Genomic DNA, 26,019 nt, shown 5'->3' on the forward strand with positions numbered 1-26,019 from the left:
CAGCTAGTGACAGCTAGCTGCTAATGTTGTTCTAGTCGCACCTAGCAGCCCGAAAGAAATGGCAATACTAATACTAAAGTTAAAAGCTAATTGGTTAAGCTACATAGTTTCTCAATAATTAAAAAAACATATTTGGGGGGGTTTATTATGGTCATTGACTTTTTTCAAATTGAGAAGATTGATGTGAGCCGCTATTATTCAAGCACCTTCGTAAGTTTTATTTTGGACAAAGTGGGCACTTTAATAATAATGGTCACAATGTTGCATTATTGACTCAAATAAAAGATTTTGTTTTAACATAATTGGATTAAAATACAACGTAATAAAGTGAAAAAAATCTATTAACCATGAATAACACTTTCATTGAGGTGAAGAATGCTACAATACAAAAATTATACAATTATTACTGGTGTATGATAAAGTAATTAATCAAGACCATCTCAGGGGCCATAGAAAACCTTTACTCGGTGAAAATCCGGCCCGTGGGCCTCGACGTTGACATAGGTGAAATACGGCATCTTTATAAGAAAGTCAATGAACTGAAATAGTCACAAATAAGGACCCTATTACCACTAGCAGTTTTGACACATAATAAATGACAAAAAAAAAGGTATGTTCCAAACCGCTGACACTCGCAATAACTAATCACGTATGCATCCCAACTTGTATAATGCAATATATGGTTCACCTTTTATACATATATTTTAGGGACATATTTCTTTTAGTATCTGGCCGGCGACATATTTCTTTTAGTATCTGGCTATTTTGAAGCCGGGGGTTGGATATTATACGATGTAGGCTTATATGTGAGTATATCAAGTGACAAGTGCCCTAATAACATGTACCAAATAGGGAACATTTGATCTAGATTTGCAATGCCAAATGCATTGAGAATGACACTAGGGGCTGATACTTCCAAAAGGAAATTGTGTCCTGTCTTTTGACTACCATATTATAAAGTATCAGCCAAAAAATGCATAATTAGGAAGGAATAAACATGTATAGGTTGCACTTGGAGTACAAGTCATATTTTGGGGGGCATTTTTTGGATAAAATCCACCACCAAAAACAAACGTGACCTCTTGAAAGGCAATTTCAAATTGAAATGAGATAGAGAACAACAGGCCGAATAAGTGTACGGTATACTACAGTTACATGACTAACATGTCACTAAACTAGCTTGAGACCGGATAATCTGCCACACTAAACTGTGGAAATTTGGAGGCCTGCCTCACCGAGATAAAAGAATGGATGTCAGTCATCTTCTTGCGCCTCAACTATGAAAAGACCGAAATGTTAGTTAATGGTCCATCGAAATGCCGTGACTTGTTCTCAAAAACTGCTCTGAACATTGACAAATATTATATCACCCAGAGTGACTCAGTCAAAAATTGAAGTTTCATAATTGACCCCATTCTGTCTTTTCAAACAGACAAAGAATATTACTAGAACAGCTTTTTTCCATCTTCGAAACATTGCTAAAACTCGCCCTATGTCTCAGTCAGATGGGGAGATTATAATTCATGCGTTTGTTACCTCCTGTCTCAATTACTGTAATGCACTACACTCTGGTCTCCCAAAGTCCAAAATCAAGAGCCTTCAGCTGGTACAAAATGCTGCAGCGAGGCTTTTAACTAAGACAAGAAAGTTTGATCACATTACCCCGATATCAGCTAACCTGCATTGGCTCCCTGTTAGCTTAAGATGTGATTTTAAGGTTCTGTTGGTATTATACAAAATCATGCATGGACTTGCACCCTCATATCTTTCAGATTTAATTTCCCCCTATGTTGCGGTGCAGAGCCTTCGCTCTGAAAATGCTGGTCTACCAGTGATCCCAAGAGCCAAGAAGAGATCCGCAGGTTCGAGAGCGTTCTCCATTCGGGCCCCAGTGCTGTGGAATGCTCTTCCCCCTGAAATTCGATCTGCAACCTCAGTGGAAATGTTTAAATCTAAGCTTAAAACACACTTCTATCCTATAACATATGAATAACCTATATTATATGTTGACAATATATGTATAGTATTTGCCCTCATGTAGGTTTTAGATCAGGGGATGTTATCATAATAGTCTGTGGTTTGCAATAATCTGTGGTCTGTGCAGCCCTTTGAGACTCTTTGTGATTAAGGGCTATACAAATAAACATGATTTGACTTGACTAAACGACATAACATATTGGGAGTTATTCAGATAACTCTAGCATCAAGAACATGCTTACCAAACTCTCAGTTTCACTCCAATAGTATCTAATCCAATTAAATATTCACCCTCTGTGTCATTTTTATTGGTAAACAGTTCAAACTCGGGAGGAAGACAATGCGCCGGCTTCCTCCTTCGGCTTCTACGTCTCGGTTGAGGTTGAAATTATCAACACACGCCGAGAGCGCACTCTGTTGGTTTAGAGAAAATAATACCTGTGAACTGATAGGAGTACCGGAAATAAAAATTTAAGACTCAACGATATAGTAATGTGTTTAGAATTTCACATAGAAGTTTCACCGGAAAAAAAAGTCACACCCCGGCCAACTACCATTAAAAACTGCGACTTATAGTCCAGACAATATGGCATACACCTGTTACACTATCCTGGTGTTTGTGGGTGACAGCACTTTTCAGGATTCTCGCACGCTTTCCTGAGGGTGTCGACACATGACATCCAACCAGCCTTCATCTTCTGTTGCCGCCTGCTGCAACTTGAATACTTATAGTCACCTCTGCCGAACCCCGTGGGGCTGTGTGGCCACGTCAAGGTTTCTGGAAACCCTCAACTGCGAGTAGCATAGGTCCCTGGCAGGCATCCATCAGCGGCGAACCGCAAAGATTAATAGCAATCAAGCAGTAAATGAGATTGGAACATGTTGGTGATGTTTTATAGATATGCATGTATGTGATCATGTGGGGGTTTTACATAAAGATAACATTAATGTCGCCGTTCAACTGTTACAAGCATGGAGATGAGATGTTTGACATGACTTTTTCATGATTAGCAGGCTTAAATGGCATGTTATTTCTTTAGATTAACGTATTTTCCGTCAGTTTTTTTTAGTTTGGCCATGGGTGCGACTTATACTCTGGTGAGACTTATATGTGAAGTTATTAACAGATTATCAAGTCATTGAGTTTTTTATTTCTGGTATTGTTATATTACTTCACATGTTATTTTCACACTAAACCATAAGGGGTCACTAAAGGCCTCTGTTTATCATTTCTACCTCAACAGTAAGCTGAAAAACGAAGCCGGCGCATCATCCACCTCCTGAACCTGCCGGTAGTTATTTACTGGTTAAAATGAAACTGACGGTGAAGAATTGGTTGGATGTAGTGATTTGGAGTGAAACTGATAGTTTGGTAAGCATGTTCTTTATGTGAGAGCAGGGGTCTCCAATATAGTGCAGGCGGGCACTAGAGTGCCCCTTAAGGATAGTTGAGGTGCCCGCAGACCAGTTCTGAAACCAGCTCGGTTGTTGTTTTATCGTGGTTTATTTTAGTGTTAGGACACAGTGTACTCAATTAGGCCTCATTTTAACCTATTTTAAAAAAATTCCCTTTTAATAACCAATATAAAATTGTTATTTTAGTAATTCAAATAAATAAAATCCAGTTTATGGCCTTCATGGACAAAAAAAACATATTCAAGTATTGGTAATTATTTTTAAGCAAATAATTAAGAGATTAGAATGAGAATCTATTCATATGGTTTATTAACAGTTAAATGTATTTGTTCATCTTTTTATTGATTTATTTTACAGAAAACACAACAAACTAAATTCCAATTTATGGTTTTACAACATGCCTTGTAGACCAAAATATACTAAATACAGTTTGAAAATGCAAAATTAAAATGAAATGCTGTTACCATTTATAAATTTATTTTAAAGGGAAACAAATATTTCATAACTTTAAGGCCAAGTAAAGTCATGTTTATTTGTATAGCCCTTAATCACAAGGAGTATCAAAGGGCTGCACAGACCACAGATTTTTGCAAACCACAGACTATTATTCCACCATCCCCTGATGTAAAACCTACAAGAGGGCAAGGGAAAAACTCAAAAACCTCAAAATGAGGAAAATGAAGAAACCTTGAGAAAGGACCGCACATAAGGTAATCCCCCTCCAGGATGTTGCAGTAAGAAACTATACACAGATATTGTAAACATGAAAAATGTGTTCAATAAAATACAATTTTTTTATTTTTTACAATTTTTCATGTAACCCTAGCGCTTATACATTACTTTTGATTTCATGCGCCTGGTAATACGGCGCGCCTTATATATCGAATACATTTCACAATAGAGTATTTTTAAAGGTGCGCAGAATAATCAAGTGTGCCTTATAATCTGGGAAATATGAGACTTATTTATTAATACATTTAGTTCAACAAATAGCAGAATAGGTCCTCCATATTGATAAGCAGATTAAGTGGTATACCGTATTTTCTGCACTTTAAGGCAATCCGAATTGTAAGGCGCACCCCAAAAAACAGTCTTTTGTGATATAAGCATAATGGCCCAGTGTTGCCAGGCATTCTATTGGGGTGAGGTTGATTGGGCTGTGGTTAGTTGAAAAGGCACCAGAGAGCCACTAGGGAATGCCAAAGAGCCGCAGGGCAGCGCACAGTTCTAGAGCCACTAGTAAACAAAAGCAAATGTTTATTGATATTGTTGGTATTCATTAGAGGTGCCTTGACACGAAATCTAGCTAAAGACACTCTCAGAGGCCTAAAGCATCACTGTGTACATTTTCACAAAAAATAAACCACACACACACACACACACACACACACACTTATAGAGGGGTTAGATATGGTATATTTAATTTATAAGGTATATGAAATTGATACTACAGTAAGATGTTACTGTGTTAATTTGTTGGGCTCATTAGAAATTTACGACACATAATAGTGCAATGATTGATCAATTGTTGGTTTGAGATCAGGCGATGGTGTTATTGTAATCCTGTGCAGTCCTTTGAGACATTTTTGTGATTAAGGGCTATATAAATAAATGTGACTTGACTTGAATGGAAAATTGTCACTAAAAACATATTTTTGGAACTGAATCCAGGTCGCAGTGGTGAGGGCGCCAACTCTTTACCACTAGAATTACAGATGGCATTAGAGCAGGGGTCGGGAACCTATGACTTGCGAGCCATATATGGCGGTTTTCAATAGTACATACGGCTACGATATAAAAGTTTGTTCATGCAAGTTTCATCAGTGATTCTCCAGTTCTAATTTGGCCTGAACGGAGTTAGGCACATGAAAAGCCAATATAACACTGGGAATCAAATTATTTTGGTCCCATATAAGGGGACAGTTTTCACGACGGTTTACAGTCAAGGGGTCATACCAACAGACCCCTGTTTTAGCTGTACATCGGTAACAAATCCTTTGTATGGAAGCTCATCAAACAATCTGTATTATCTGTTTATGATGAAAACCCACAGAACAATCTCAGCACACACAACACGCTTCCTTCTCTTTTGATGATTTGGGACACAGGCTCTCAGATTTATATAATTTAATAAAGTTTATCCATCAAATCATCTAACAATAAACAATGAAAAAAAAGTGCGGAAATTTGCATTTGTCTGAAAAGCAGATTTGGCAGTTTTTTTTAATTTTGTCTTAAAATATATGGTGTGGCTTTCTCTCAAGGAGGAAAAACTAAATATTTCACTATTATGGCTCTTTGGGTCAGAGAGGTTCCCGGCCTCTGCATGAGGGGTTATCTCACTTTAACACTATTTTTACTCACGGTGCCAGAAACACTGATTTGCCTCGTACATTCTGATCAAGGGTAAGATTGCGCCTAAAAAAATGGAGCCCGACCCAGCCTGAGTTGCGCGTATATAAACCCGAACCCATCCGAATCCATGGATTAACTTGATTCGATTAACAAGCCCGAAATAAACCCAAAGCTTTAATTTGCCGCCAGAGTAAAAACAAAGCTTTACTCCGGGCGTGCGTACTTTAGCTCCGTATTGTGCGTTTTGGTTGAACTACGCAGCTAGGGGTTTACTTGGGACCGAGTCCCTCAAATCAAGTGTACACTGCAAGTGCAGTGCCTAAATAAACGGTTTGTAGCCGAAGTGCACATCTCGGTGAGTTGCAGCGAACTGAGGTGAAACTGAACAAAATGGTAGCAGGAAAAAAAATCAAATTCTGCATATTACAAGCTGCAAATAGTGAAAAATTTGTTCAAAAAGCAGTCTGTGAAATTTGTTAGCTATTTGCAAGAAGCAGAAATTACGTCTGACATGAGGGAGGTGGAAGCCCTGCGTCTTTTACCCTCAACACCGGGGAGGAACATTTATTTGGATTTAGTGATTTGGAGTTAAACTCATAGTTTAGTAAGCATTTTCTTTATATAAATACTTACTTGAGTAAAAGTAAGTCAAGTTGTGGAACATAGGGGGAAATTAAATCTGAAAGAGAAAGACCCTGAGAGGGGTCAACACAAGGAAGGCTCCAGGCCCGGACAACATTCCGGGGCAGATACTTAGGGAGTGCGCCGATCAGCTGGCTTGTGTACTAACAGACATTTTCAACACCTCGCTAGACCAAGCCAAAGTACCATCATGCTTCAAAATTGCCAACATCATCCCAGTGCCAAAGAAACCCCAGATCTTATCATTCAACGATTACCGGCCCGTTGCACTGACTCCTATCATAATGAAGTGCTTTGAGAGACTGGTTAAAGAGCACATCACCTCCAGTCTCCCCTCCTCATTCGACCCCTTTCAGTTTGCCTACCGGACAAACCGCTCCACCAGGGATGCCATCTCCTCTGCGCTTCACCTGAGCCTGACACACCTAGAGGAGAAGAACACCCATGTGCGGATGCTGTTCCTGGACTTCAGTTCAGCATTCAACACCATCATCCCACAACATCTGGTAGACAAAATGAGACTCCTGGGTTTCAACACCCCCCTGCGGAACTGGCTGCTGGACTTCCTCAGTGACAGACCCCAATCAGTGCGGATAGGTCAGAACATCTCAGATGTCATCTACCTCAGCACGGGCTCCCCCCAAGGCTGTGTCCTGAGCCCCTTGCTGTTCACCTTGATGACACACGACTGCGTCCCTAGGTCCGCCACAAACCACATCGTGAAGTATGCTGACGACACAACAGTGGTGGGCCTCATCAGGGACGACAACGACCTGGCCTACAGAGAAGAGGTGGAGCAGTTGGTGGGCTGGTGCAGGGACAACAGCCTGGTCCTGAATGTTGACAAAACTAAAGAGATCATTGTCGACTTTAGGAAAAACCAGCCCAACCATGCCCCACTTTGCATCAACAACAAGGCTGTGGAGGTTGTCAGCAGTATCAAGTTCCTAGGGGTGCACATTACAAACAAACTCACCTGGTCCGTGAACACTGCATCACTGGTTAAGAGGGCACAGCAGCGCCTGTACTTCCTGCGGAGGATGAGGAGAGCCCACCTGCCCCGACCTTCCCTCATCGCATTCTACAGGGGCACCATAGAGAGTATCCTGACCAGCTGTATCTCTGTGTGGTGTGGAGGCTGCAGCGCTACCGACTGGGGTAGTGTGAGGAGGGTAACGAGGACAGCAGAGAAAATAATCGGGACTACACTTCCCTCCATTCAGGACATTGGCCAGAAGCGCTGCCTATCCCATGCTAAGAACATTATTAGGGACCCCTCTCACCCCCATCATGGACTGTTCACTCTGCTAGCCTCTGGGAAGAGGTACTGCAGTGTGCGGTGCAGGACCACCAGGTTCCGCAGTAGTCTAGTCCCCCTGGCCATTAGACTGTTAAATGGTCAATCTAACATATAGTTAACCTAAATCTAAACGTCTGCTAATTTGACTTTTTGCACGGCTGGCAGTTCTTTATAGCTTGCCACTCCTTGCACATTTGCTCTCTGCACTATTGTACTTACAGCGTTATTGTTACAGTGTTAATGTTACTGTTTACCTGACTTGTTAACCTGACTGCCCATTTTGCACATCTGTTTAGCTACTCCTCTTGCACTATCGGCACTATGGTAAAATACTATACGTAGCCATAATACAATACAACTTGTACATTCAAGGAAACTGGGCGGGTCAGATGTATCGACATTTCGTTCTGTATACACGTGTACTAGAATGACAATAAAGTAGATCTGAATCTGAATGAGTCCATTCATGATTTTGTATTATACCAACAGAACCTTAAAATCACATCTTAAGCTAACAGGGAGTTAATGCAGGTTAGCTAAAATCAGGGTAATGTGATCAAACTTCCTTGTCTTAGTTAAAAGCCACGCTGCAGCATTTTGTACCAGCTGAAGGCTCTCGATTTTGGACTTTGGGAGACCAGAGAGTAGTGCATTACAGTAATCAAGACGGGAGGTAACATGAATTATAATCTCCACATCCGACTGACTTCGGTCTTTTCAGAGTCAAGGCGCAAGAAGTTGAGTGACATCCATTCTTTTATCTTAGTGAGGCAGGCCTCCAACTTTCCATAGTTTAGTGTAGCAGATTCCTCCCTCGGAAGATATAGTTGAGTGTAATCTGCGTAGCAATGGAAGCTGATATTATGCTTGCGAATAATATCACCTAATGGAAGCATGTGAATGCTGAAAAGAAGGGGGGCAAGTACTGAACCCTGCGGAACGCCACAGGTAACACTAAAGGGTACAGATGTCATTTCACCCTATATAACACAGCGCATCCTATCTGAGAGGTAGGATCTGAACCATAAGAGGACGGTTCCTGAGAGACCAATCCATTTTTCTAACCGGTCTAGTAAGATATTATGGTCCACAGTGTCGAAGGCAGCACTAAGGTCCAGCAGCAGCAAGTAAGTGATGAAGCGCCGGAGTCCATTGCCAGTAGAAGATCATTGGTTACTTAATCAGGGCTGTCTCAGTAGAGTGGTTAGCCCTGAATAAGTGCATGCTGTGTAGAAAGAAGTGGGGCAAAAACAAAAAAAAAAAAAAAAACCTGCGAGGGAGAGAAGTCCGACCAGCCCGACTTAATGATTGACATTTTAAGACCGAACCGGGGTCGTGTTGTGTTCGGGCCCGTGCCCAAGATTTTACCTCTAATTCTGATGGATTGAAGAGTCACTAGATTTCGTCACCTGTGCGCCAATAACGTTGTGGTTTAATATGTATACGGATTTTTTGTGGATTTCGTGGATCTTTCCCAGGTGAATTTTCCTCCTTTTGGAGTCCACCACCGAAAACGCCCCACTGAAGTATGTCGACAGTGCCAAGTACGTCAAACCGAGTGGGAATTTATTTGCGTGTACTCTTTTGTTTATTTCCCTCCTCCGGTAAGCAGATTGAAAGCCATCGGCGGGGGTGTGCGTGCGGCGTACACACACGGCGGGGCGCCGTTTGCTCATCTCCTATGTCGTGTGAAGATGATGCGTGTCTTAGCCCATATCTCGCACACCCGACCATTTCCTCAGGAACACCTCCCCTTCTTCCCTCAGCCTCCTTGCCTAATGCAGCTTGAATTATTCATGCAGCAGAGAGGGTCTCACTCATACACGCACAACATATAATGAGTTTTGCAATTGTGACGCGACTAATCTGCATTTAGCACAGAGGAAAGAAAGAGGCAGATCAACGTAATTGCTGTGAGCAAACAAGCTCTGCAAAAAAAAAAAAAAAGAAAGAAAATATGTGAACAATTTATTATTGTTGAATGGAGGGGATTTTAAAAACACACACATACTGTTTGGGAGCATAAGAAGTAATATGAGAGTGATTTTGCAGCATGTTACGGAATGCTCCCTGGAATGGAGTGCTTCCCCACAGTGAAATAAATCTCCTGTAGAAAAGAGGTGGGACTTGACTATGATGACATGTTATTTCCTGCTGAGGCGCCTTAGAAAGAGCCTGGCAGGCAGGCGAGGAACAGCAGGTGACTGTTGCCTCCTGGTGGTCTGGATATGACATCGCTTGCTGCTGGAGGTGTAATAGTTTTACATTTGTGTTTTTGCCGTACGTATATCGGGCAAGGAGAAAAAAAAATGACTCTTAAACTAGAAAGAGAAAAGTAAGAAAAGAATGGAAAAGAATAATGTGTATTATTTAGCATTTCGGTTCTCAGCTGGTTTGACCACTGCACCCTAATGACAATCTGCGACGCAATTCAATAAAAATATTCCACTTCTTAAATGTATCCAATGAAAGGACTGAGCAGTTTAAGGCAGAAATAGTAAAATTTAATCACCTTTTATACAAAAGCAAAATGTATTCTTTTTTTTCTAATTACTTCAAGTATCGTATATGAGACTACACCACATATAAGCGACCCCTAAAACTGCATTAAAATAGCCACACACTAGAGGAAATTTAAAATATTGATTAAGCCTGTACCTATAATTACCGTAAATTCCGGACTATAAGCCGCTACTTTTTCCCCAAACTTTCAACCCTGCGGCTTATTTAGTGATGCGGCCAATTTATGTAAATTTTCTAACGGCTGCCAGCGGCGCTCGAGTACAAAAGGTAAGATTTAGACTGGTGGAATATATGCGCCGAGAGAGACTGCAACTTCTTGGCTTGACTAGCGGCGGGAAATCTTTCACTAAAACTGGCCGCATGCGAAAGGCAACTTTTTCGCAAGTCTGCCAGTGGATCCTGACAGTGTGGGGCAGCATCAAAAAATCCATCACCAACAGGTTCCGAAAAGCCGTGACGGAGAGAAGGGCCCACCAGCGACAGTGACAGCGCGAGTGAGGCTGCGGGAGCGTGGGACGACGTCTATATGACACTGTTTCTTTCCGACACTGAGGAAGACGACTTTGATGGCTTCAGTTTTAAGGAGGAAGATGAGGAAGGTTTACCGTGATTTTTACAAGTACGGTATTTTTTTTTTAACAGACCAGTTTACTGTGTCGCGAGCGTGTTGCTAGTGTGTTGCTACCTGTCACAGGCACCGTTTGGGATGAAAGTTATATTATTATTATTAAAGCTCTCTCAGTGTACCGTCTTTTTTTGTAAATATGTGTAACCATGTATAATATGTATTTGCAACTGTATTTGTATTTATTTTGGACACTTATTCTGATATGTTTTGGACGGGCGAATTAAAAAGAAGGGGCGTAACAAACGCGGGCTGACAGGAAGTATGGACCGGTAAAGGTGAGTGTTTGTGGACACGGTGGACAATAGTGGATATATATTTCTCCCTTACCTTTGGAGATATACACTTTTTTCTTTGGATTACGTTCAAGGGGAACGGGACCCTGCCGGTCTGCACCAAACCTTAAGTACGGGTATCATTTTACGTTCATTTAGCCGGCTGTGATTTTTGGACTCTGTACTTTTGATGAAGGATATTCAGTTACAATCGCGAGACTTAAAGTCGGGTCTGGGTTAATTTTGTGTTACATTTTATTCATGTGGGTGCATGCGGCTTATATACAGGTGCGGCTTGTGTAAGTACAAAATCGGTTTTCCTCTTGAAATGTGGTGGGTGCGGCTTATAATCAGGTGCGCTCTATAGTCCGTAATTTACGGTATTTAATTATGTAGTTAATAAAGATTAACCAACTTGTAAAAGGCTAAAAGGTGTCTGCCAGGCTTAAAAAATATATTTTGGCTGTTAAAGCCAGTGGATTGGACAAAGACCAAATTGAAGTTCTTTCCTAAATTTGAGCATGCGGCTTTTAATCATGTGCGCTCTGTAGTTTGGAATTCAAGGTATACATTTTTCACAGTCTTGTGCACTTGTAAGTTGGTAATGGCCCTGGGGAAAAAAACTGTTTCGGTCAGGTGTCGGGTACCTAGGGCTTGAGAGCCATATGTGGCTCTTTTCATGATTGACACTGTATTTTACACACTATAAGAGCGGTGCTAATATAAGGCTTTTATTTATTTTGCTGCTTCAGACGAATTATTTTATTTTATTAATTTTTTTGGGGTTAAATATGGCTCTTTGAGAGGGCAGGACGGCGGCGCAGTGGTTAGCGTGTGTGCGGCACAGTTCTGGGGTCATGAAATCGAACCTCCTGTGTGGAGTTTGCATGTTCTCCCCGTGCGTGCGTGGGTTTCCTCCGGGCACTCCGGTTTCCTCCCACATTCCCAAAAACATGCATGTCAGATTAATTGGCCGGCACCAATTGTCCCTAGGTGTGAATGAGCGACCTAATTGTCTGTCCCTGTGTGCCCTGCGACTGGCTGGCAACCCATTCAGGGTGTCCCCTGCCCACTGCCCGAGGATGGCTGGGATGGGATCCAGCACCCCCACGACCCTACTGAGGATAAGCGGTGTAGATAATAATAATTGCTCTTTGAATATTTAAGGTTGCTGACCCCCAGGCTAACTGAATGAACAATGAAACAAAGTTTAAATAGAGATTTTGAGGTCACTTGACATTTTTGCCCCACAATTTTTAAAACAACCCTTGTCTAACTTGGGGATGATAGGATTGCGGTGGCCAGAAGTATGCGTGATGTGTTGCTGAAAACGTTTGCGGTAGAAGAGTCTCGCTGACATATTGGAGGCCATATTGGCGTGGGCTCCCGTCACGCCTCGTACAGATGGCTGCGCCTCATCCACGACCAGGAGAAACGTGAACCCAGACAGATTCCCCCCAAGTGTTGCCATCTGCACTCTCCCCCGGGCTGAGACGCCAGCCAGCAACTGAAAGTCGGAGCCGGTGCCATGCAAAGACGCACGTGTGATTAGCAGCATTCACGTCCTTATGTCACAGGCTCCCTTGTCATGTATTTGAATTAAATTGTCCATATTGTTATTGATATCAATAGTGTAAACAATTGTATGCAAAGAGATTAGACATGGCACTCTAGGTTAAACATTAGAAGTCAAACGGATTATCAGGCGGAACGATTATTGGGACCGACATTTAGGAATTTGACAGAAATCGGTATCAGCATGTTTTATCTTAGACAGGCGATTATTAAGACTCTCTCCTACTCTTACCCTCCCCTCCTCCTTTCTACTCGCTAACCACCCCGCACCTTCTGATTGGATAAGGGGCGGGGGCGGAACCACTTAAGCAGGAACAATAAATTTAGAGCTTGCAGCTCAGCTAACTCATCCTGACATACCAGAGTCCGTGATTGAAAAGTGTGTATGTTATTAGGATATAGCATCATGGAGTGTAGTTATCTCGTTTTAAAGAGGAACGTTTAGGTGGAGACCGAAATATTAGCTCTTTTCATAACATTAGTTCGTCTATTAAGCATGGTGTCTGTGATTAAGAGAAAGCATAAAAAGCACACTAAAGGGGGACACTGAGTGATTGGCTGTTACCATACAATTAGCTCATGAATCTGGCTTTAAAACAGGAGTGCCCACACTTTTCAATTTGCCAGCTCCCTAGAAATGTTGACGCATATTTTGTTTTAATTTAATTCATGTTGTTGTACATTTGTTTATTTATTGTAAAAAAAATAATAATAATAAAAATAAATAAAAAAGTCAATTGAGTTTGGATGTACCTTTATAGAAGTTGTTGCTAAGCCTAATTCTATTTCCTGCACTGTCAGTTTTTCGTTTAAGTGAAAATTTGTTACGCTATGTTGAAATTGTAATTTATGTACTGGAAAAAGTTTCAAGGAGCTGTTTAGGTTTTATGTTCTTTTATACAAGTTGCTGCTAAGCCTAATTTAATTTTCTGCAACATTATTTTTGATTTAAGTGAAATATTAGTCATGTTAAGTGTGTTTAAATTCTAACGTAGCTACATAAAATGGTTTCAGAGAGCTAATAAAGTTGTACTTGAATCTATAAGAAATATTCTTTGTTTCTTTTTGCAGTATAAAAAGTTCTTCCGCCATTTTTTAAGCTATAACAGAAAATTAATATGGTCTCCAATTATCAGTTATCGGCCCACTCTTAATACTAATGATCTGTATTGGCCCTGAAAAACTCATATCAGTTGATCCCGAGTAAACATAATAAAGACTAGGGCTGCAATATTTTGGGTAAGAAAACTAGTTGTAAGATTGCAGGGCAGTATTGCAATTCTGATTTGATTTCCGATTGTATAAGAAAAAGTGCATTTTCTGTTCTTTTTAATAACACTAATGGCATCATATCATAAACATGTTTTATGAGGAATGCCTGGAATATGACAATATTAAGTCATGTCAAATCAAGCAATAAAATTTGGACTCATTTTACACGACAAGAATGACGAAAATGCATTAAATATTATTCGATATTCGGTCTACAACAATTTTTTCATAAACAAAAAAGGATCAACTCTGTAAACTTGTTTTTACGAATTTTGTCAGTTAATTTGTTTGTTTTTTTTGGAGTTGAATCTTTAAGTTAGATATTATTTTTATTTTGTTAAAGATGTGGTAATTTATGAGGGTTAATACGAGTGACGTGTTTAAACTTAACTAAACAGGGTTCTCTTCTGAGACGCTTTATTAGAGTTGCTGTCTGCTCTCATGGGGCTCACATGTAAGTGTGTGGATTGCTGCCTGGCAACTTCATCTATTCCTGTATTTCTTTTCATTTGTAGGTTGGCCTTGAGAGGGATGGGCGCCACCTGGCTGTACTTGCCCAAGACACACCACAGGAAATGGTGTCCCTACGACTAGTGGTTTAGTGATCCAACCAACCAACCAACCAATCACCCACACACTCATTTATAAGACTCTCATTAAATGGGAATTTGTCGTTTAGGAAGGACTTCTTAAAAGCTTCTGCACTTGAGGAAGACAAAATAAAAAATACATATAGTTCACTTTCCGTCTTGAAAATGCAAAAATGTTTTAAAGCGACTATGTATCTTTTGCTGCACCCCAATGTGGCCAAATTGTGGCTGTGTCAGGTTCAGGCTCATTTCATCAAGTGGCTACTTTGGGTTTTCATGATGAGTGACCTGTACGAGGCTTGGCACCAACACATGCTCTGCCATTTAAATTTGTTTTTTACTGTCTTAATTTTACTCACAGCGCCTTGTGTTTGTCTTCAGCAAGGATCTGGTCATTGGGCTTCAATCCATACCTTCAGCAAGACAAATAAAGTATACCGGTAACTACTTTGGTGTCTGTCGTCTGGAACAAATTATCTTAGATGGATTATGAAGTGCACGAGACCGCTCTACTTACTTATCAAGGAAGTCTTTGTCCACCACTGCAGAAATGTCCAGCAGGGGATTTCCCATCCCAAAAAGTGTGTTTTCACTGCAAAAAAAACAAACATTTTAGAACCAGTGGACAAATACCTAGAAATGTAATGTTTTGTTTTGTTTGTTTTAACATATTTAAAAAGAGAGAGCACAGGTGCTAGACAAAAAGAGTATGAGAAGCATAAATAAATGCACACATACATAAAATCTGTATACAGTGCACATGTCTTACAAGCAGATGTGGGTAGTAACGAGTTACAATAACTCGTTATACTTAAGTGAGTTTTGGGACATTTTGTACTTCTCGAAGTATTTTAAATCACTATGCTGTACTTTTACTTGAGTAACTACCTCTAATTACCTAAATGCCCACCAGATAAGTAACATGTCTGTCTGTCTCTGATAAGGCACATTTAATTTGTCAAATACCTTGTTGCGTTGATTTAGATAGACCAGGCACCCAAACAACCATCAGGTGGCACATTTGAGCAGGGTTAGGAACGTTTTTTCTACTGTACTGTATGTGCAGTGGATATAGCTGTAGCCTCTCATATATATCTCATCTCATCTCATCTCATTAGCTGCACCGCTTATCCTCAGTAGGGTCGCGGGGGTGCTGGAGCCCATCCCAGCAATCATCGGGCAGTGGGCAGGGGACACCCTGAACTGGTTGCCAGCCAATTGCAGGGCACACGGGGACAGACAACTCGCTCGCTCATTCCCATCTAGGGACAATTTGGACCAGCCAATTCACCTGAAATGCATGTTTTTGAAATGTGGGAGGAAACCGGAGTCCCCGGAGGAAACCCACACAAGCACGGGGAGAACATACAAACTCCGCACAGCAAGTCTGGAGCTGGATTTGAACGCAGGAGGTTCCCATGACATGAACTGTGCCGCACATGCGCTAACCACTGCGTCACCGTGCTGCCCTCTCTCATATATATGTATAGATTTAAAAATATTACACCAAAAATTCGGACTATAAGCCACAACTTTTTTTCCCCAAGCTCTCAATCCTGTGCCCTATGCAATGATGCAGCCAATTCATGCATTTTTTCTACCTGAACAGTAAAGGTAAGAGTGAGACAAGCGGAATTTATGTGTCGAGGACGCAAGTTTAATGTAACTTTGTGTATGAATAAAACCAGCATGAACAGACCCTCATCATGGAAAAGGTGTCAATTGAAAGGGAAGAGCTAACGACCACGTTGGGAATAATTATCTTCATTTGAAAATGGAAATAATGTGGCGAAACAAACGTACTATAAGAAGCAACGTCTAACGAAGCAAAATTGTTTACGGCGGATTCCTATTTATCTGTCGGCATTATCGTGTGTTTTGGAATAAATATTTACACAGTTGGATTCGATTGATTGTCTTTGATGTAACAAAGTCATTTTTTTTTAGACATTTGAAGAAGTTGAAGACGGTCAGGGGATGCAATTGTGAGTTACGACTGCTTTATAGTTTTCGGGTATCTTGTTTCAGACTGATCAAGATGTTTCTTTGATGAGTGTATTTTGAAATGGTCATCATATCTTGAATCCCAGAGAGTGACATATTTCAGTGACTAGTGAGATCAAACAGACACGCTTAGCAAAAGGCTAGCAGGCCACTTGCGGGACATCGGAACGTTAAACGGTTGAGGTACCGTATAGTATTAAAACTACTTCTATTTATTGTCTTTCTTTACAAAAATAACAAGTTTCTATGTGGGCACATGCGTCTTATAGTCAGGTGCGGCTTCTATAGTGACACAAATAAGTCTTTGAACACGCTGCTGTTTTATTTCTCCCACTAAAAATCATGGAGAAATCTGAAACTTTCTTCGTAGGTGCATGTCCACTGTGAGAGAAAAATAAAAATCCAGAAATCACAATGCATGATTTTTTAACAACTTATTTGTATGATGGGGTTGCAAATAAGTATTTGAACAACTGAGAAAAGGAATTTTAATATTCTGTAAAGTAGCCTTTGTTTGCTATTGCAGAGGTCAAACATTTCCTGTAGTCTTTCACCAGGTTTGAGCACACTGCAGGAGGGATCTTGAACCACCCCTCCACAGAGATTTTCTTTTGATCAGTCAGCTTTCTGGGCTGTCGCTGAGAAACACGGAGTTTGAACTCCCTCCAAATATTTTCGATTGGGTTCAGGTCTGGGGACTGGCTGGGCCATAATCGAACCTTGATATGCTTCTTACGGAGCCACTCCTTGGTTTTCCTGGCTGTGTGCTTCGGGTCGTTGTCATGTTGGAAGACCCAGCCACGACTCATCTTCAATGCTCTGACTGAGAGAAGGAGGTTGTTCCCAAAATCTCCCAAGACACGGCCCCAGTCATCCTATCTTTAATGCAGTGCACTCATCCTGTCCAATGTGCAGAAAAACACCCCCAAAGCACGCCCATGCTTCACAGTAGGAATGCTGTTCTTCGGATTGTACTCTTCATTCTTCTTCCTCCAAACACGCTAGTCTCATGTGACCCCAAAACTGACTCTTCTGTATCATCCAAAAAGTCATATGCAAACTTAAGACGGGCCCTGTAATGTGCTGGTTTAAGCAGGGGAACCTTTCGTGCCAATGCATGATTTCAAATCATGACGTCTTAGTGTATTACCTACAGTAACCTTGGAAACGGTGGTCCCAGCTCTTTTCAGTTCATTGACCAACTCCTGTCATGTAGTTCCGGGCTGATTCTTCACCTTTCTTAGAATGATTGAGACCCCACGAGGTGAAATCTTGCATGGGGCTCCACTCCGATTAAGATTGACCGTCATGTTTAGCTTCTTCCATTTTCTAATAATTGCTTGAGTGATGTACACAGCATGCACTTTTACTCAAGTAGCGAGAGAGCAAGGTTCACCAATATGGTGCTTGTGGGCACCGTGTAGCCCCCTAAGAACATCTGGGTAGCTAGCTCAAGGACTGGTTGTGAATGTAAAAGGTCATTGTGATTTTCTAGGTTCTTTGGTTCCTAACTGACATGAGAAAGGATTGGCATTTTCTTCAGCAGTGTTGGGAATAACATGATACAAACAAACGTGTTCCTGGAGCGCATCTACTTTATAACAAATGTGATAAAAATACAGTGTTGTTACTCAACAGTCGTTACAACATTATGCGTTACTTCGCTACTCACTAAAAGCAGATCATAAACTACAACGTCCTCTGATTGCCGACTGTTACTCCTTTGCTCATGAAATAACACATCCCTCAACTTCTCAGCTACGCAATTGAAGGGTCGGTCAGTTTGTATTTATCTACAAAGTACAACTGAATACAGTTACGGTGGCGATGTCTCAAGTGCAGAGTAAGAAAATGCAGAAATTCTCCTCATAGAGATATTCTCCTCATAGAGATATTCTCTCTAGCGTATATACCCGTATTTACAACAAAATACCGAAAACGAGTGCTCAGTTTATATGCGCATATTTGGTGGTGTGTGGCCAGTAGTGAATGATAGGCTGCACATATGGAGGGGGCGTAGATTATACAGGAAGAATTAAATCAATGAGAGAAAAATTAGCACAGAATTTACAGTAAAATTAAGCTAAATGTTGGTCTTTTTATTTGTAAAATTATTTGACCCCGATCTGTCCTTTCAAACACACGTTAAGAATATTACTAGAACAGCTTTTTTCCATCTTCGCAACATTGCTAAAATTCGCCCTATGCTGTCTCAGTGGGATGCGAAGATTATAATTCATGCGTTTGTTAGCTCCCGTCTCAATTACTGTAATGCACGAATCTCCGGTCTCCCGAAGTCCAAAATCAAGCGCCTCCAGCTAGTACAAAATGCTGCAGCGAGGCTTTTAACTAAGACAAGAAAGTTTGATCACATTACCCCGATTTTAGCTAACCTGCATTGGCTCCCTGTTAGCTTAAGATGTGATTTTAAGGTTCTGATGGTGGTATACAAGGTAGAGGTAAGATCGGGCCAAAAAAAAGCACCCGAGCCCGACGCAGGCCCGAGGGGTATTAAACCCGACCCGGACCGAGCCCGACTAATTAACTGGATTTGCTGGCCCGGCCCGAAAGGGGCCCGAAATTACATATTTTATTTATAAGGAGGGGTGATTTATGATAACAAATTAAACTCTGCCTTTTGTTACAACATCCAGGCCTAAGTTAAATAAAACTGTATAAACATTTACATCTTTTATATTTCTGTGTCTGCACTGCAGATGTTACATTAAGCGACAATCTGTCATTGACGTTTTTTTTTTTTTGAGGTAGCGAAAACATTTAAGGGCGTCCGTCATTTTGACGACTTGATCATTGGGCCATAATCCACAGCAGCAGTAGTAGTACGTCCTTAAGATTTTAGCGCAGCACTTTCATTGAGGGGGTGTTGACGTGTTGTGCCCTTTTCCGACTCCTATGCAAATTCCCAAAAAACAATAAAGCGCGATCGTATTCTACAAATTGCGTTTTTTAACGCGGATGAAAATGTCACCAACGTCAATGTACGCTTCCGACAAAAGCGATCGTATTCTATATAATACGCTTTAAAACAAAATAAAGCGAGCTAATTATAATAATTGGGAGATTCTAGTCTATATAACGCGTTTATTTAAACAATAAAGCGCGATCGTATTTTACAAAATGCGTTTGTTAATGCGGATGGAAAAGTCACCAACGTCACTGTACGCTATGATTTCCGCAATCACAACTAATTGTACACAAATAATATTTATTTGATTTACTATAATATCCGTATGTAATGTCTTTTTTATTGTGAATGAAACCCTGGTTGCATTGGAAGATTATTAAGAGGACAGCATTCACGTCACGTCACGTGCACAGAGCATGCTCTGGCTCCGTTAAAAGCAATTACAGCTCCTTCTCCGTTTTATCCAAATTATTTATTTTATAACAAGTATTCCTTGGTCTAGTATCCATACATAGTTTAAGTATATATTTTTAATGAACATATATTTATAATTATTAATTAATTAAAAAAAAAAAAATAAATTAAAAAAAAAAGCAGGACCGAACCCGACCCGACCCGACCGTATGACTGACATTTCAGGCCCGACCCGGCCCGAAATTGCCTCGGGTTCGGGTTCGGGCTCGGGCCATAAATCTTAGGTCTAATACAAGGTCATGCATGGACTTGCTCCCTCATATCTTTCAGATATAATCTCCCCCTATGTTCCGGTCCGGAGACTTCGTTCTGAAAATGCTGGTCTACTAGTGATACCAAGAACCAAGAAGAGATCCGCAGGTTCGAGAGCGTTCTCCATTCGGGCCCCGGTGATGTTTAATGCTCTTCCCCCTGAGATTCGATCCTGAACCTCAGTGGAAATGTTTAAATCTAAGCTTAAAACACACTTTTACTCTATAGCGTATGAATAACCTAAATTTTATGTTGACAATATCTGTGTATTATTTGCCCTCGTGTAAGTTTTAGAACAGGGGATGGAGTCATAATAGTCTATAGTTTGCAATAGTCTTTGATCTGTGCAGCCCTTTGAGACTCTTTGTGATTAAGGGCTATACAAATAAACATTACTTGTATTTATTTTTTTGTAGAGGTTTATTGTTCAATATTCTTAATCATTTATCCATTATCGGTCAAATCATAATACACTACAAAGCCAAGAGGCCGAGACGCTTGCTCACAACCAAGAGGCTGAGTCAAGGTCCTACCCACAGGGCCAAGTAGCGATCAGTGCGAATTAGAGGTAAGATCGGGCCCAAAAAAAGCACCCGAGCCCGACGCAGGCCCGAGGGGTATTAAACCCGACCCGGACCGAGCCCGACTAATTAACTGGATTTGCTGGCCCGGCCCGAGGGGGCCCGAAATTACATATTTTATTTATAAGGAGGGGTGATTTATGATAACAAATTAAACTCTGCCTTTTGTTACAACATCTAGGCCTAAGTTAAATAAAACTGTATAAACATTTACATCTTTTATATTTCTGTGTCTGCACTGCAGATGTTACATTAAGCGACAATCTGTCATTGACGGGTTTTTTTTTGAGGTAGCGAAAACATTTAAGGGCGTCCGTCATTTTGACGACTTGATCATTGGGCCATAATCCACAGCAGCAGTAGTAGTACGTCCTTAAGATTTTAGCGCGGCACTATCACTGAGGGGGTGTTGACGTGTTGTGCCCTTTTCCGACTCCTATGCAAATTCCCCCCCCCCCTGATCGTATTCTATATAAAACGCTTATTAAAACAATAAACCGAGCTAATTATAATAATTGGGAGATCCTAGTCTATATAACGCGTTTATTTAAACAATAAAGCGTGATTTTATTCTGCAAATTGCGTTTTTTAACGCGGATGAAAATGTCACCAACGTCAATGTACACTTCCGACAAAAGCGATCGTATTCTATATAAAACGCTTATTAAAACTCTTACCAGAGTGCGTTTTCCTCGTCAGTTCTCCTCTCTTGAGTTTATCCTTAACTTCTTGTTGGTCCGACTCCATATCGGGGATACCAGGCCAAAATCACGCGAATTTGCGGAGGGGAAGATTATTAAGAGGACAGTATTCACGTCACGTCACGTGCACAGAGCATGCTCTGGCTCCGTTAAAAGCAATTACAGCTCCTTCTCCGTTTTATCCAAATTATTTATTTTATAACAAGTATTCCTTGGTCTAGTATCCATACATAGTTTAAGTATATATTTTTAATGAACATATATTTATAATTATTAATTAATTTAAAAAAAAAAAAAAAAAAAAAAAGCAGGACCGAACCCGACCCGACCCGACCGTATGACTGACATTTCAGGCCCGACCCGGCCCGAAATTGCCTCGGGTTCGGGTTCGGGCTCGGGCCATGAATCTTAGCTCTAGTGCGAATGCACCGTTCCTGGAGGTACTGCAATACCGGGCCGATGCATGGAGTGGACAGAGCACGCTCTTATTCCATCTCCCAATTGCAAAAATCAGAGCAACTTGACTTTAAAGTAGCGTGCCCAACATTGCTAGTCACGAACAACAAATGTATGTTTCAATTTCAAAACTGTTGGTGACCTGTGATCTAACGGTTTGTGTGAGGTGTTCTATGTAATTTATATTAAGCACCGGCACAGGAAGAAATGTGGACTGTCACTGGACTCCATACAGCGCAATAAAATGAATGTGATTTATTTTGTTTCTGATCCGTCTCAAGTTCAGTTCATGTTTTAACATAAAGTAACCCTCTGGTGTAGAAATTATATATTCAATCAATTAAAAAAAACATGCAAAACACAGTGAAACCCCTTTTAATTTTAATTCAAACCCAAAAGTAATTTAGTCAAGTTTAACAACTACAACTGACAAACTATTGGTTTTAAAATAAAATAAAAATGGTCACAAGCGCTATCTTACCGTGGAGCTGTCATAATTGTCCGAAAAAAAGGGATTGCGTAGAAAGGAAAATAACTTGTCTGACAGCCGATCGAAAACGAGCAACGTGCTTCCCCGAATACAGGAAGTTTAGCTGTATGACAGAAGAAAATTGATTGGCTAGGACGCGGGAAGGCGGGACTTTGCCAGTGTTGTGACAAATAATTGGCTACAAATTAAGGAAATGTTAGTTTTTTTTCCTGAGTGTTATTTACAGTTTCAATAAGACATGTGGTAAGACATGTAATATAAGGACTTGAAAGAGATAAAGAGATAAAAGACTCACCATCAATATAAAAACTAGAAACCAATATTTACAACGTAGGGCTTGGATCGTTTTTACTCTTGTCATTTCTAACTCTGCAAACAAGCTGCTTTTATTGCAATCGACCAGTAATCTTCCGAATATCACATGTATGTAAAACTTTTATGTGCTCTACCATAAAGATTATCACGCCGAAATGAACTGCCCAATTATCAATGGATAAAACGGGAGACGAAAGTTCAGAAGATAAAATGTCATTTTGCCAAAGTAAGTATTTCCAACATGCTCAAAAGTGATTTCTATACAAGGTGCAAAAGCCCCGGTGCTTTACTATTCTACACATTCCCCAAAAAGTTAGACACAAAAAAATTCAATTCAAACACACTTTTGATAGCTCCCTGGAATACAGTACCTTTTACAAAACTAACAGTGCAGGAAAAAAACAATTTTACTTAAAGTGATTTGGATCATTCAACACTGTTCTGGAGTGTCACTTCCCATTTAAAAAACATCACATTACACTTTGTGGTAGGCAGAAACACTATTAACAGGATTCCTATATCTTAAGGCAAGTTAAGTTCAAGACTTTTTTAATGCCTTTTGAAATCTAATTTAAGACCAAGTTGACAAAAAAACACTATTGAAACAAGCAAAACTCCATATGAATTAGACGTAATTTTAAACCTTTTTAATCACATTATAGTCCAGCTAAATACTTTCCATCTGAAAAGAATAACACTCTAAAGTTTTAGACATGGTAAACAATAAATGTGTGGTTGCCATGAAAGTCAATTGGTAAATGATTAAAAGAAGACAATTGATAAATGTTACTAAATCATTTTAGTTCAAACAAATCTAAATCATATTCATGTCTTCACATTTTTCAAATTAAGAATTCAATGCCTTTTAAGACTTTACGAGGATCCACGGGAACCCTGATAACTACGCCATGCAAAGTTTTTACTCATTTATTTCTAATATGGTTAATGGTCTGCAATCATATAGCGCTTTCCAAGTCACTGAAGACCTCCCAAAGCACTTTGGAGTATACAAACACATACACATACAGTAGAAGAAGCACATATTAGAAAACGTATTAGACAATGATGCATTCTATTCAACAATTGTTTTGTTTACTTTTTTTAAAAAATCAGAAGTTTTTTTATAATATAGTCTATCCTGCCCTTTATTAAGCAAAAGAGAGTTTATAAGGTCCGTGCAGCCCTTTGAGACTCATTGTGATTAAGTGCTGTACAAATAAACATGACTTAACTTGACTAATATGTTTTCTTTTAGGGGGTGCTTGAGCACACCCAAAATGGAGGCTGGTTTTGCTTATTACCAAAAGTAAATACTGTGATTAATTGCTACAGGGGCGATTTTAGATTCAGAGTGTCAGACTGGTTAAAAATATATTTTTCCTTTTCCTTGTGTATGTGATATAACATGTAAAATTCAATTATGAATACATTTTAATTTAAATATTTTGCTGAAGTTTGTTTTATTTTGAAAGGCTGTTTTTGTCAATTGTGTGTTCGCGGCGCCAGAAATCAATTAGACAGAACAGTTTTAAGGCAGTCGAGTAGTTTTCGACGCTGCGTTGTTAATATTTTTGCCTTGTCTGATTTTTTGTTTTACATTTTAGCTAGCAATTATTTATCTGATTAAAGTCCATCCTGTCTTCTATTAAGAGAAGAGAGTTTTTAAAATGCTGTACAACAACATGAATTAAAAATCATTTCTTGGGGTGCTTGAGTAGAATTTGGGGGTGCTAGAATCGGGCTGGTTACGCAGATTATTGCTACCATTTTAAAACTTATTTTCAGAAAATCCAAATACAGTTTAAAAATAAAACAATTTATTTGTAATCAAGACGATTTACAGTTATTCAGTTTAACGCGGAAAAACAGGCATGTCCTAACAGTCGATGGCTCTCGGTCACGTGAGGACGAGCCCCCGCAACCCTCCACCTTTAGGAGCAACCAGCGGCGATTGGCAGCAGTTTCCCCATGCAATTATGATACTAAATGCGCCATGACATTTAGTAATTTAGTATAAGAGTTTGCTCTTATACAAACCAGGTCGACACAAACTGTGGTATGGCTACGTGAGTTAGCAGCGTGTTAGCTACTAAGCAAAACGCTTACCTCAACGCTATTCGCCTCCATTTGGTCACGGTTGACTCTTCGTGGGACATGCTTAAGGAATAGAGTGTATTTGCTAATATTGATGTTAACGTTTAAGATACCGACTTTAAATAATCGTGCTGCTGACACAAACCGCAGCTTCCTCCTGAAATAATGGAGATGGTGCCAAATAAATGCGCGCGGGGAGATTTCTATCTTGACTCTGACTTGAGTCTTTGAGCTAAGTGTGCATTAGGATCTAACCCAAAAGCCGGAATGTTTTTTTTTTTGTTTTATCTGTTTAAATAACCCAAAACATATGTCAATTTAATCTATTAATAATTATTCGAGTTTTTAAAAAATCCTCACAATTCTGTTAATTGTAAAAATAATACATTTTAGTTTACAATTATTTTCGATAACATAAATAACCGTTTGCAAGTCTTTTCGTAAAGATATTTTCTTGAAAAATATTAGTTTTACAGTTGTGTGGACATATTGTAGTTTTCTAAAGATGATTATAGTATAATCCAGTGATTTTCAACCACTGTACCGCGGCACACTTGTGCGGTGAGAGATCGTCAGGTGTGTCGTGAGAAATTATCCAATGTCACTTTTTAAAATTTAAAATTTTATAAAACATAAATCATTTTCTGCAAATCTGTCATTGTCAAAACTGGGGGTATTATAAATTCTATTGTAATTAAAGATACTGTTTAGTGTCATTTTATAACATTTTGGCTAGTGGTGAGCTGCAAAATTTTTGCATTGGAAAAACACATGGGAAGGCTCAAAGAAGGTTGAAAAACACTGGTATAATCAATAAGGGGTATTGAGTGTTAAAAACATTATTAAAGGGGCAATGTTACCTCACAAAGTTGATAGTTCGTCTACTACTAATTCTTCAACAAAATAAAATTCCAAGCAGTTATTTCAAGATAAAAAGCACAACCCCGGAGGACCTGTAACTCTAAATGTACCAGTTCTTTGAAGCACTTGTATGACCGATGTTTAAAACCTGGAGAAGCTCAAAGAAGAACTCTACAGGTGATTCTGCAGTCATCTGATTCGTTTCTGTTAAATTTCAAATTCGTTTTCAGGAATGTATGAAAACAAACCTTTTTATTTACCGTACTTTTTATTTGGTGTTGGAGACAGTTTCACTTATTTTGTTTTCACATTTAG

General features: G+C 39.8%; 1 protein-coding gene and 1 pseudogene across 2 annotated transcripts in view; both read right to left on the bottom strand.

Annotated features, from left to right (window-relative positions):
• LOC148346898 (adenosine kinase-like) overlaps window positions 1–25,079 on the bottom strand; it is a 288,745-nt gene extending 263,666 nt beyond the window's left edge. The window contains exons 1-3 of one of the 2 annotated variants that reach the window (XM_088323478.1): window positions 24,856–25,079; window positions 15,068–15,142; window positions 14,910–14,963 (exon numbers count right to left, since the gene is read on the bottom strand). In XM_088323478.1, coding sequence (XP_088179604.1) covers window positions 14,910–14,963; window positions 15,068–15,142; window positions 24,856–24,905 — 179 coding nt within the window. In that variant the 5' untranslated portion in view covers window positions 24,906–25,079. Of the gene's footprint in view, window positions 1–14,909; window positions 14,964–15,067; window positions 15,143–22,425; window positions 22,516–24,855 lie in introns of those variants that run through there. The other variant, XM_088323479.1, reaches the window with a different exon arrangement.
• LOC148346902 (U2 spliceosomal RNA) lies at window positions 21,907–22,060 on the bottom strand (annotated as a pseudogene).
• Window positions 25,080–26,019: the final 940 nt, after the last annotated feature.

Source organism: Urocampus carinirostris, chromosome 19 (assembly GCF_059441175.1).
Source record: "Urocampus carinirostris isolate Australia breed hairy pipefish chromosome 19, RoL_Ucar_1.0, whole genome shotgun sequence".
Classification (NCBI taxonomy): Eukaryota; Metazoa; Chordata; class Actinopteri; order Syngnathiformes; family Syngnathidae; genus Urocampus; species Urocampus carinirostris.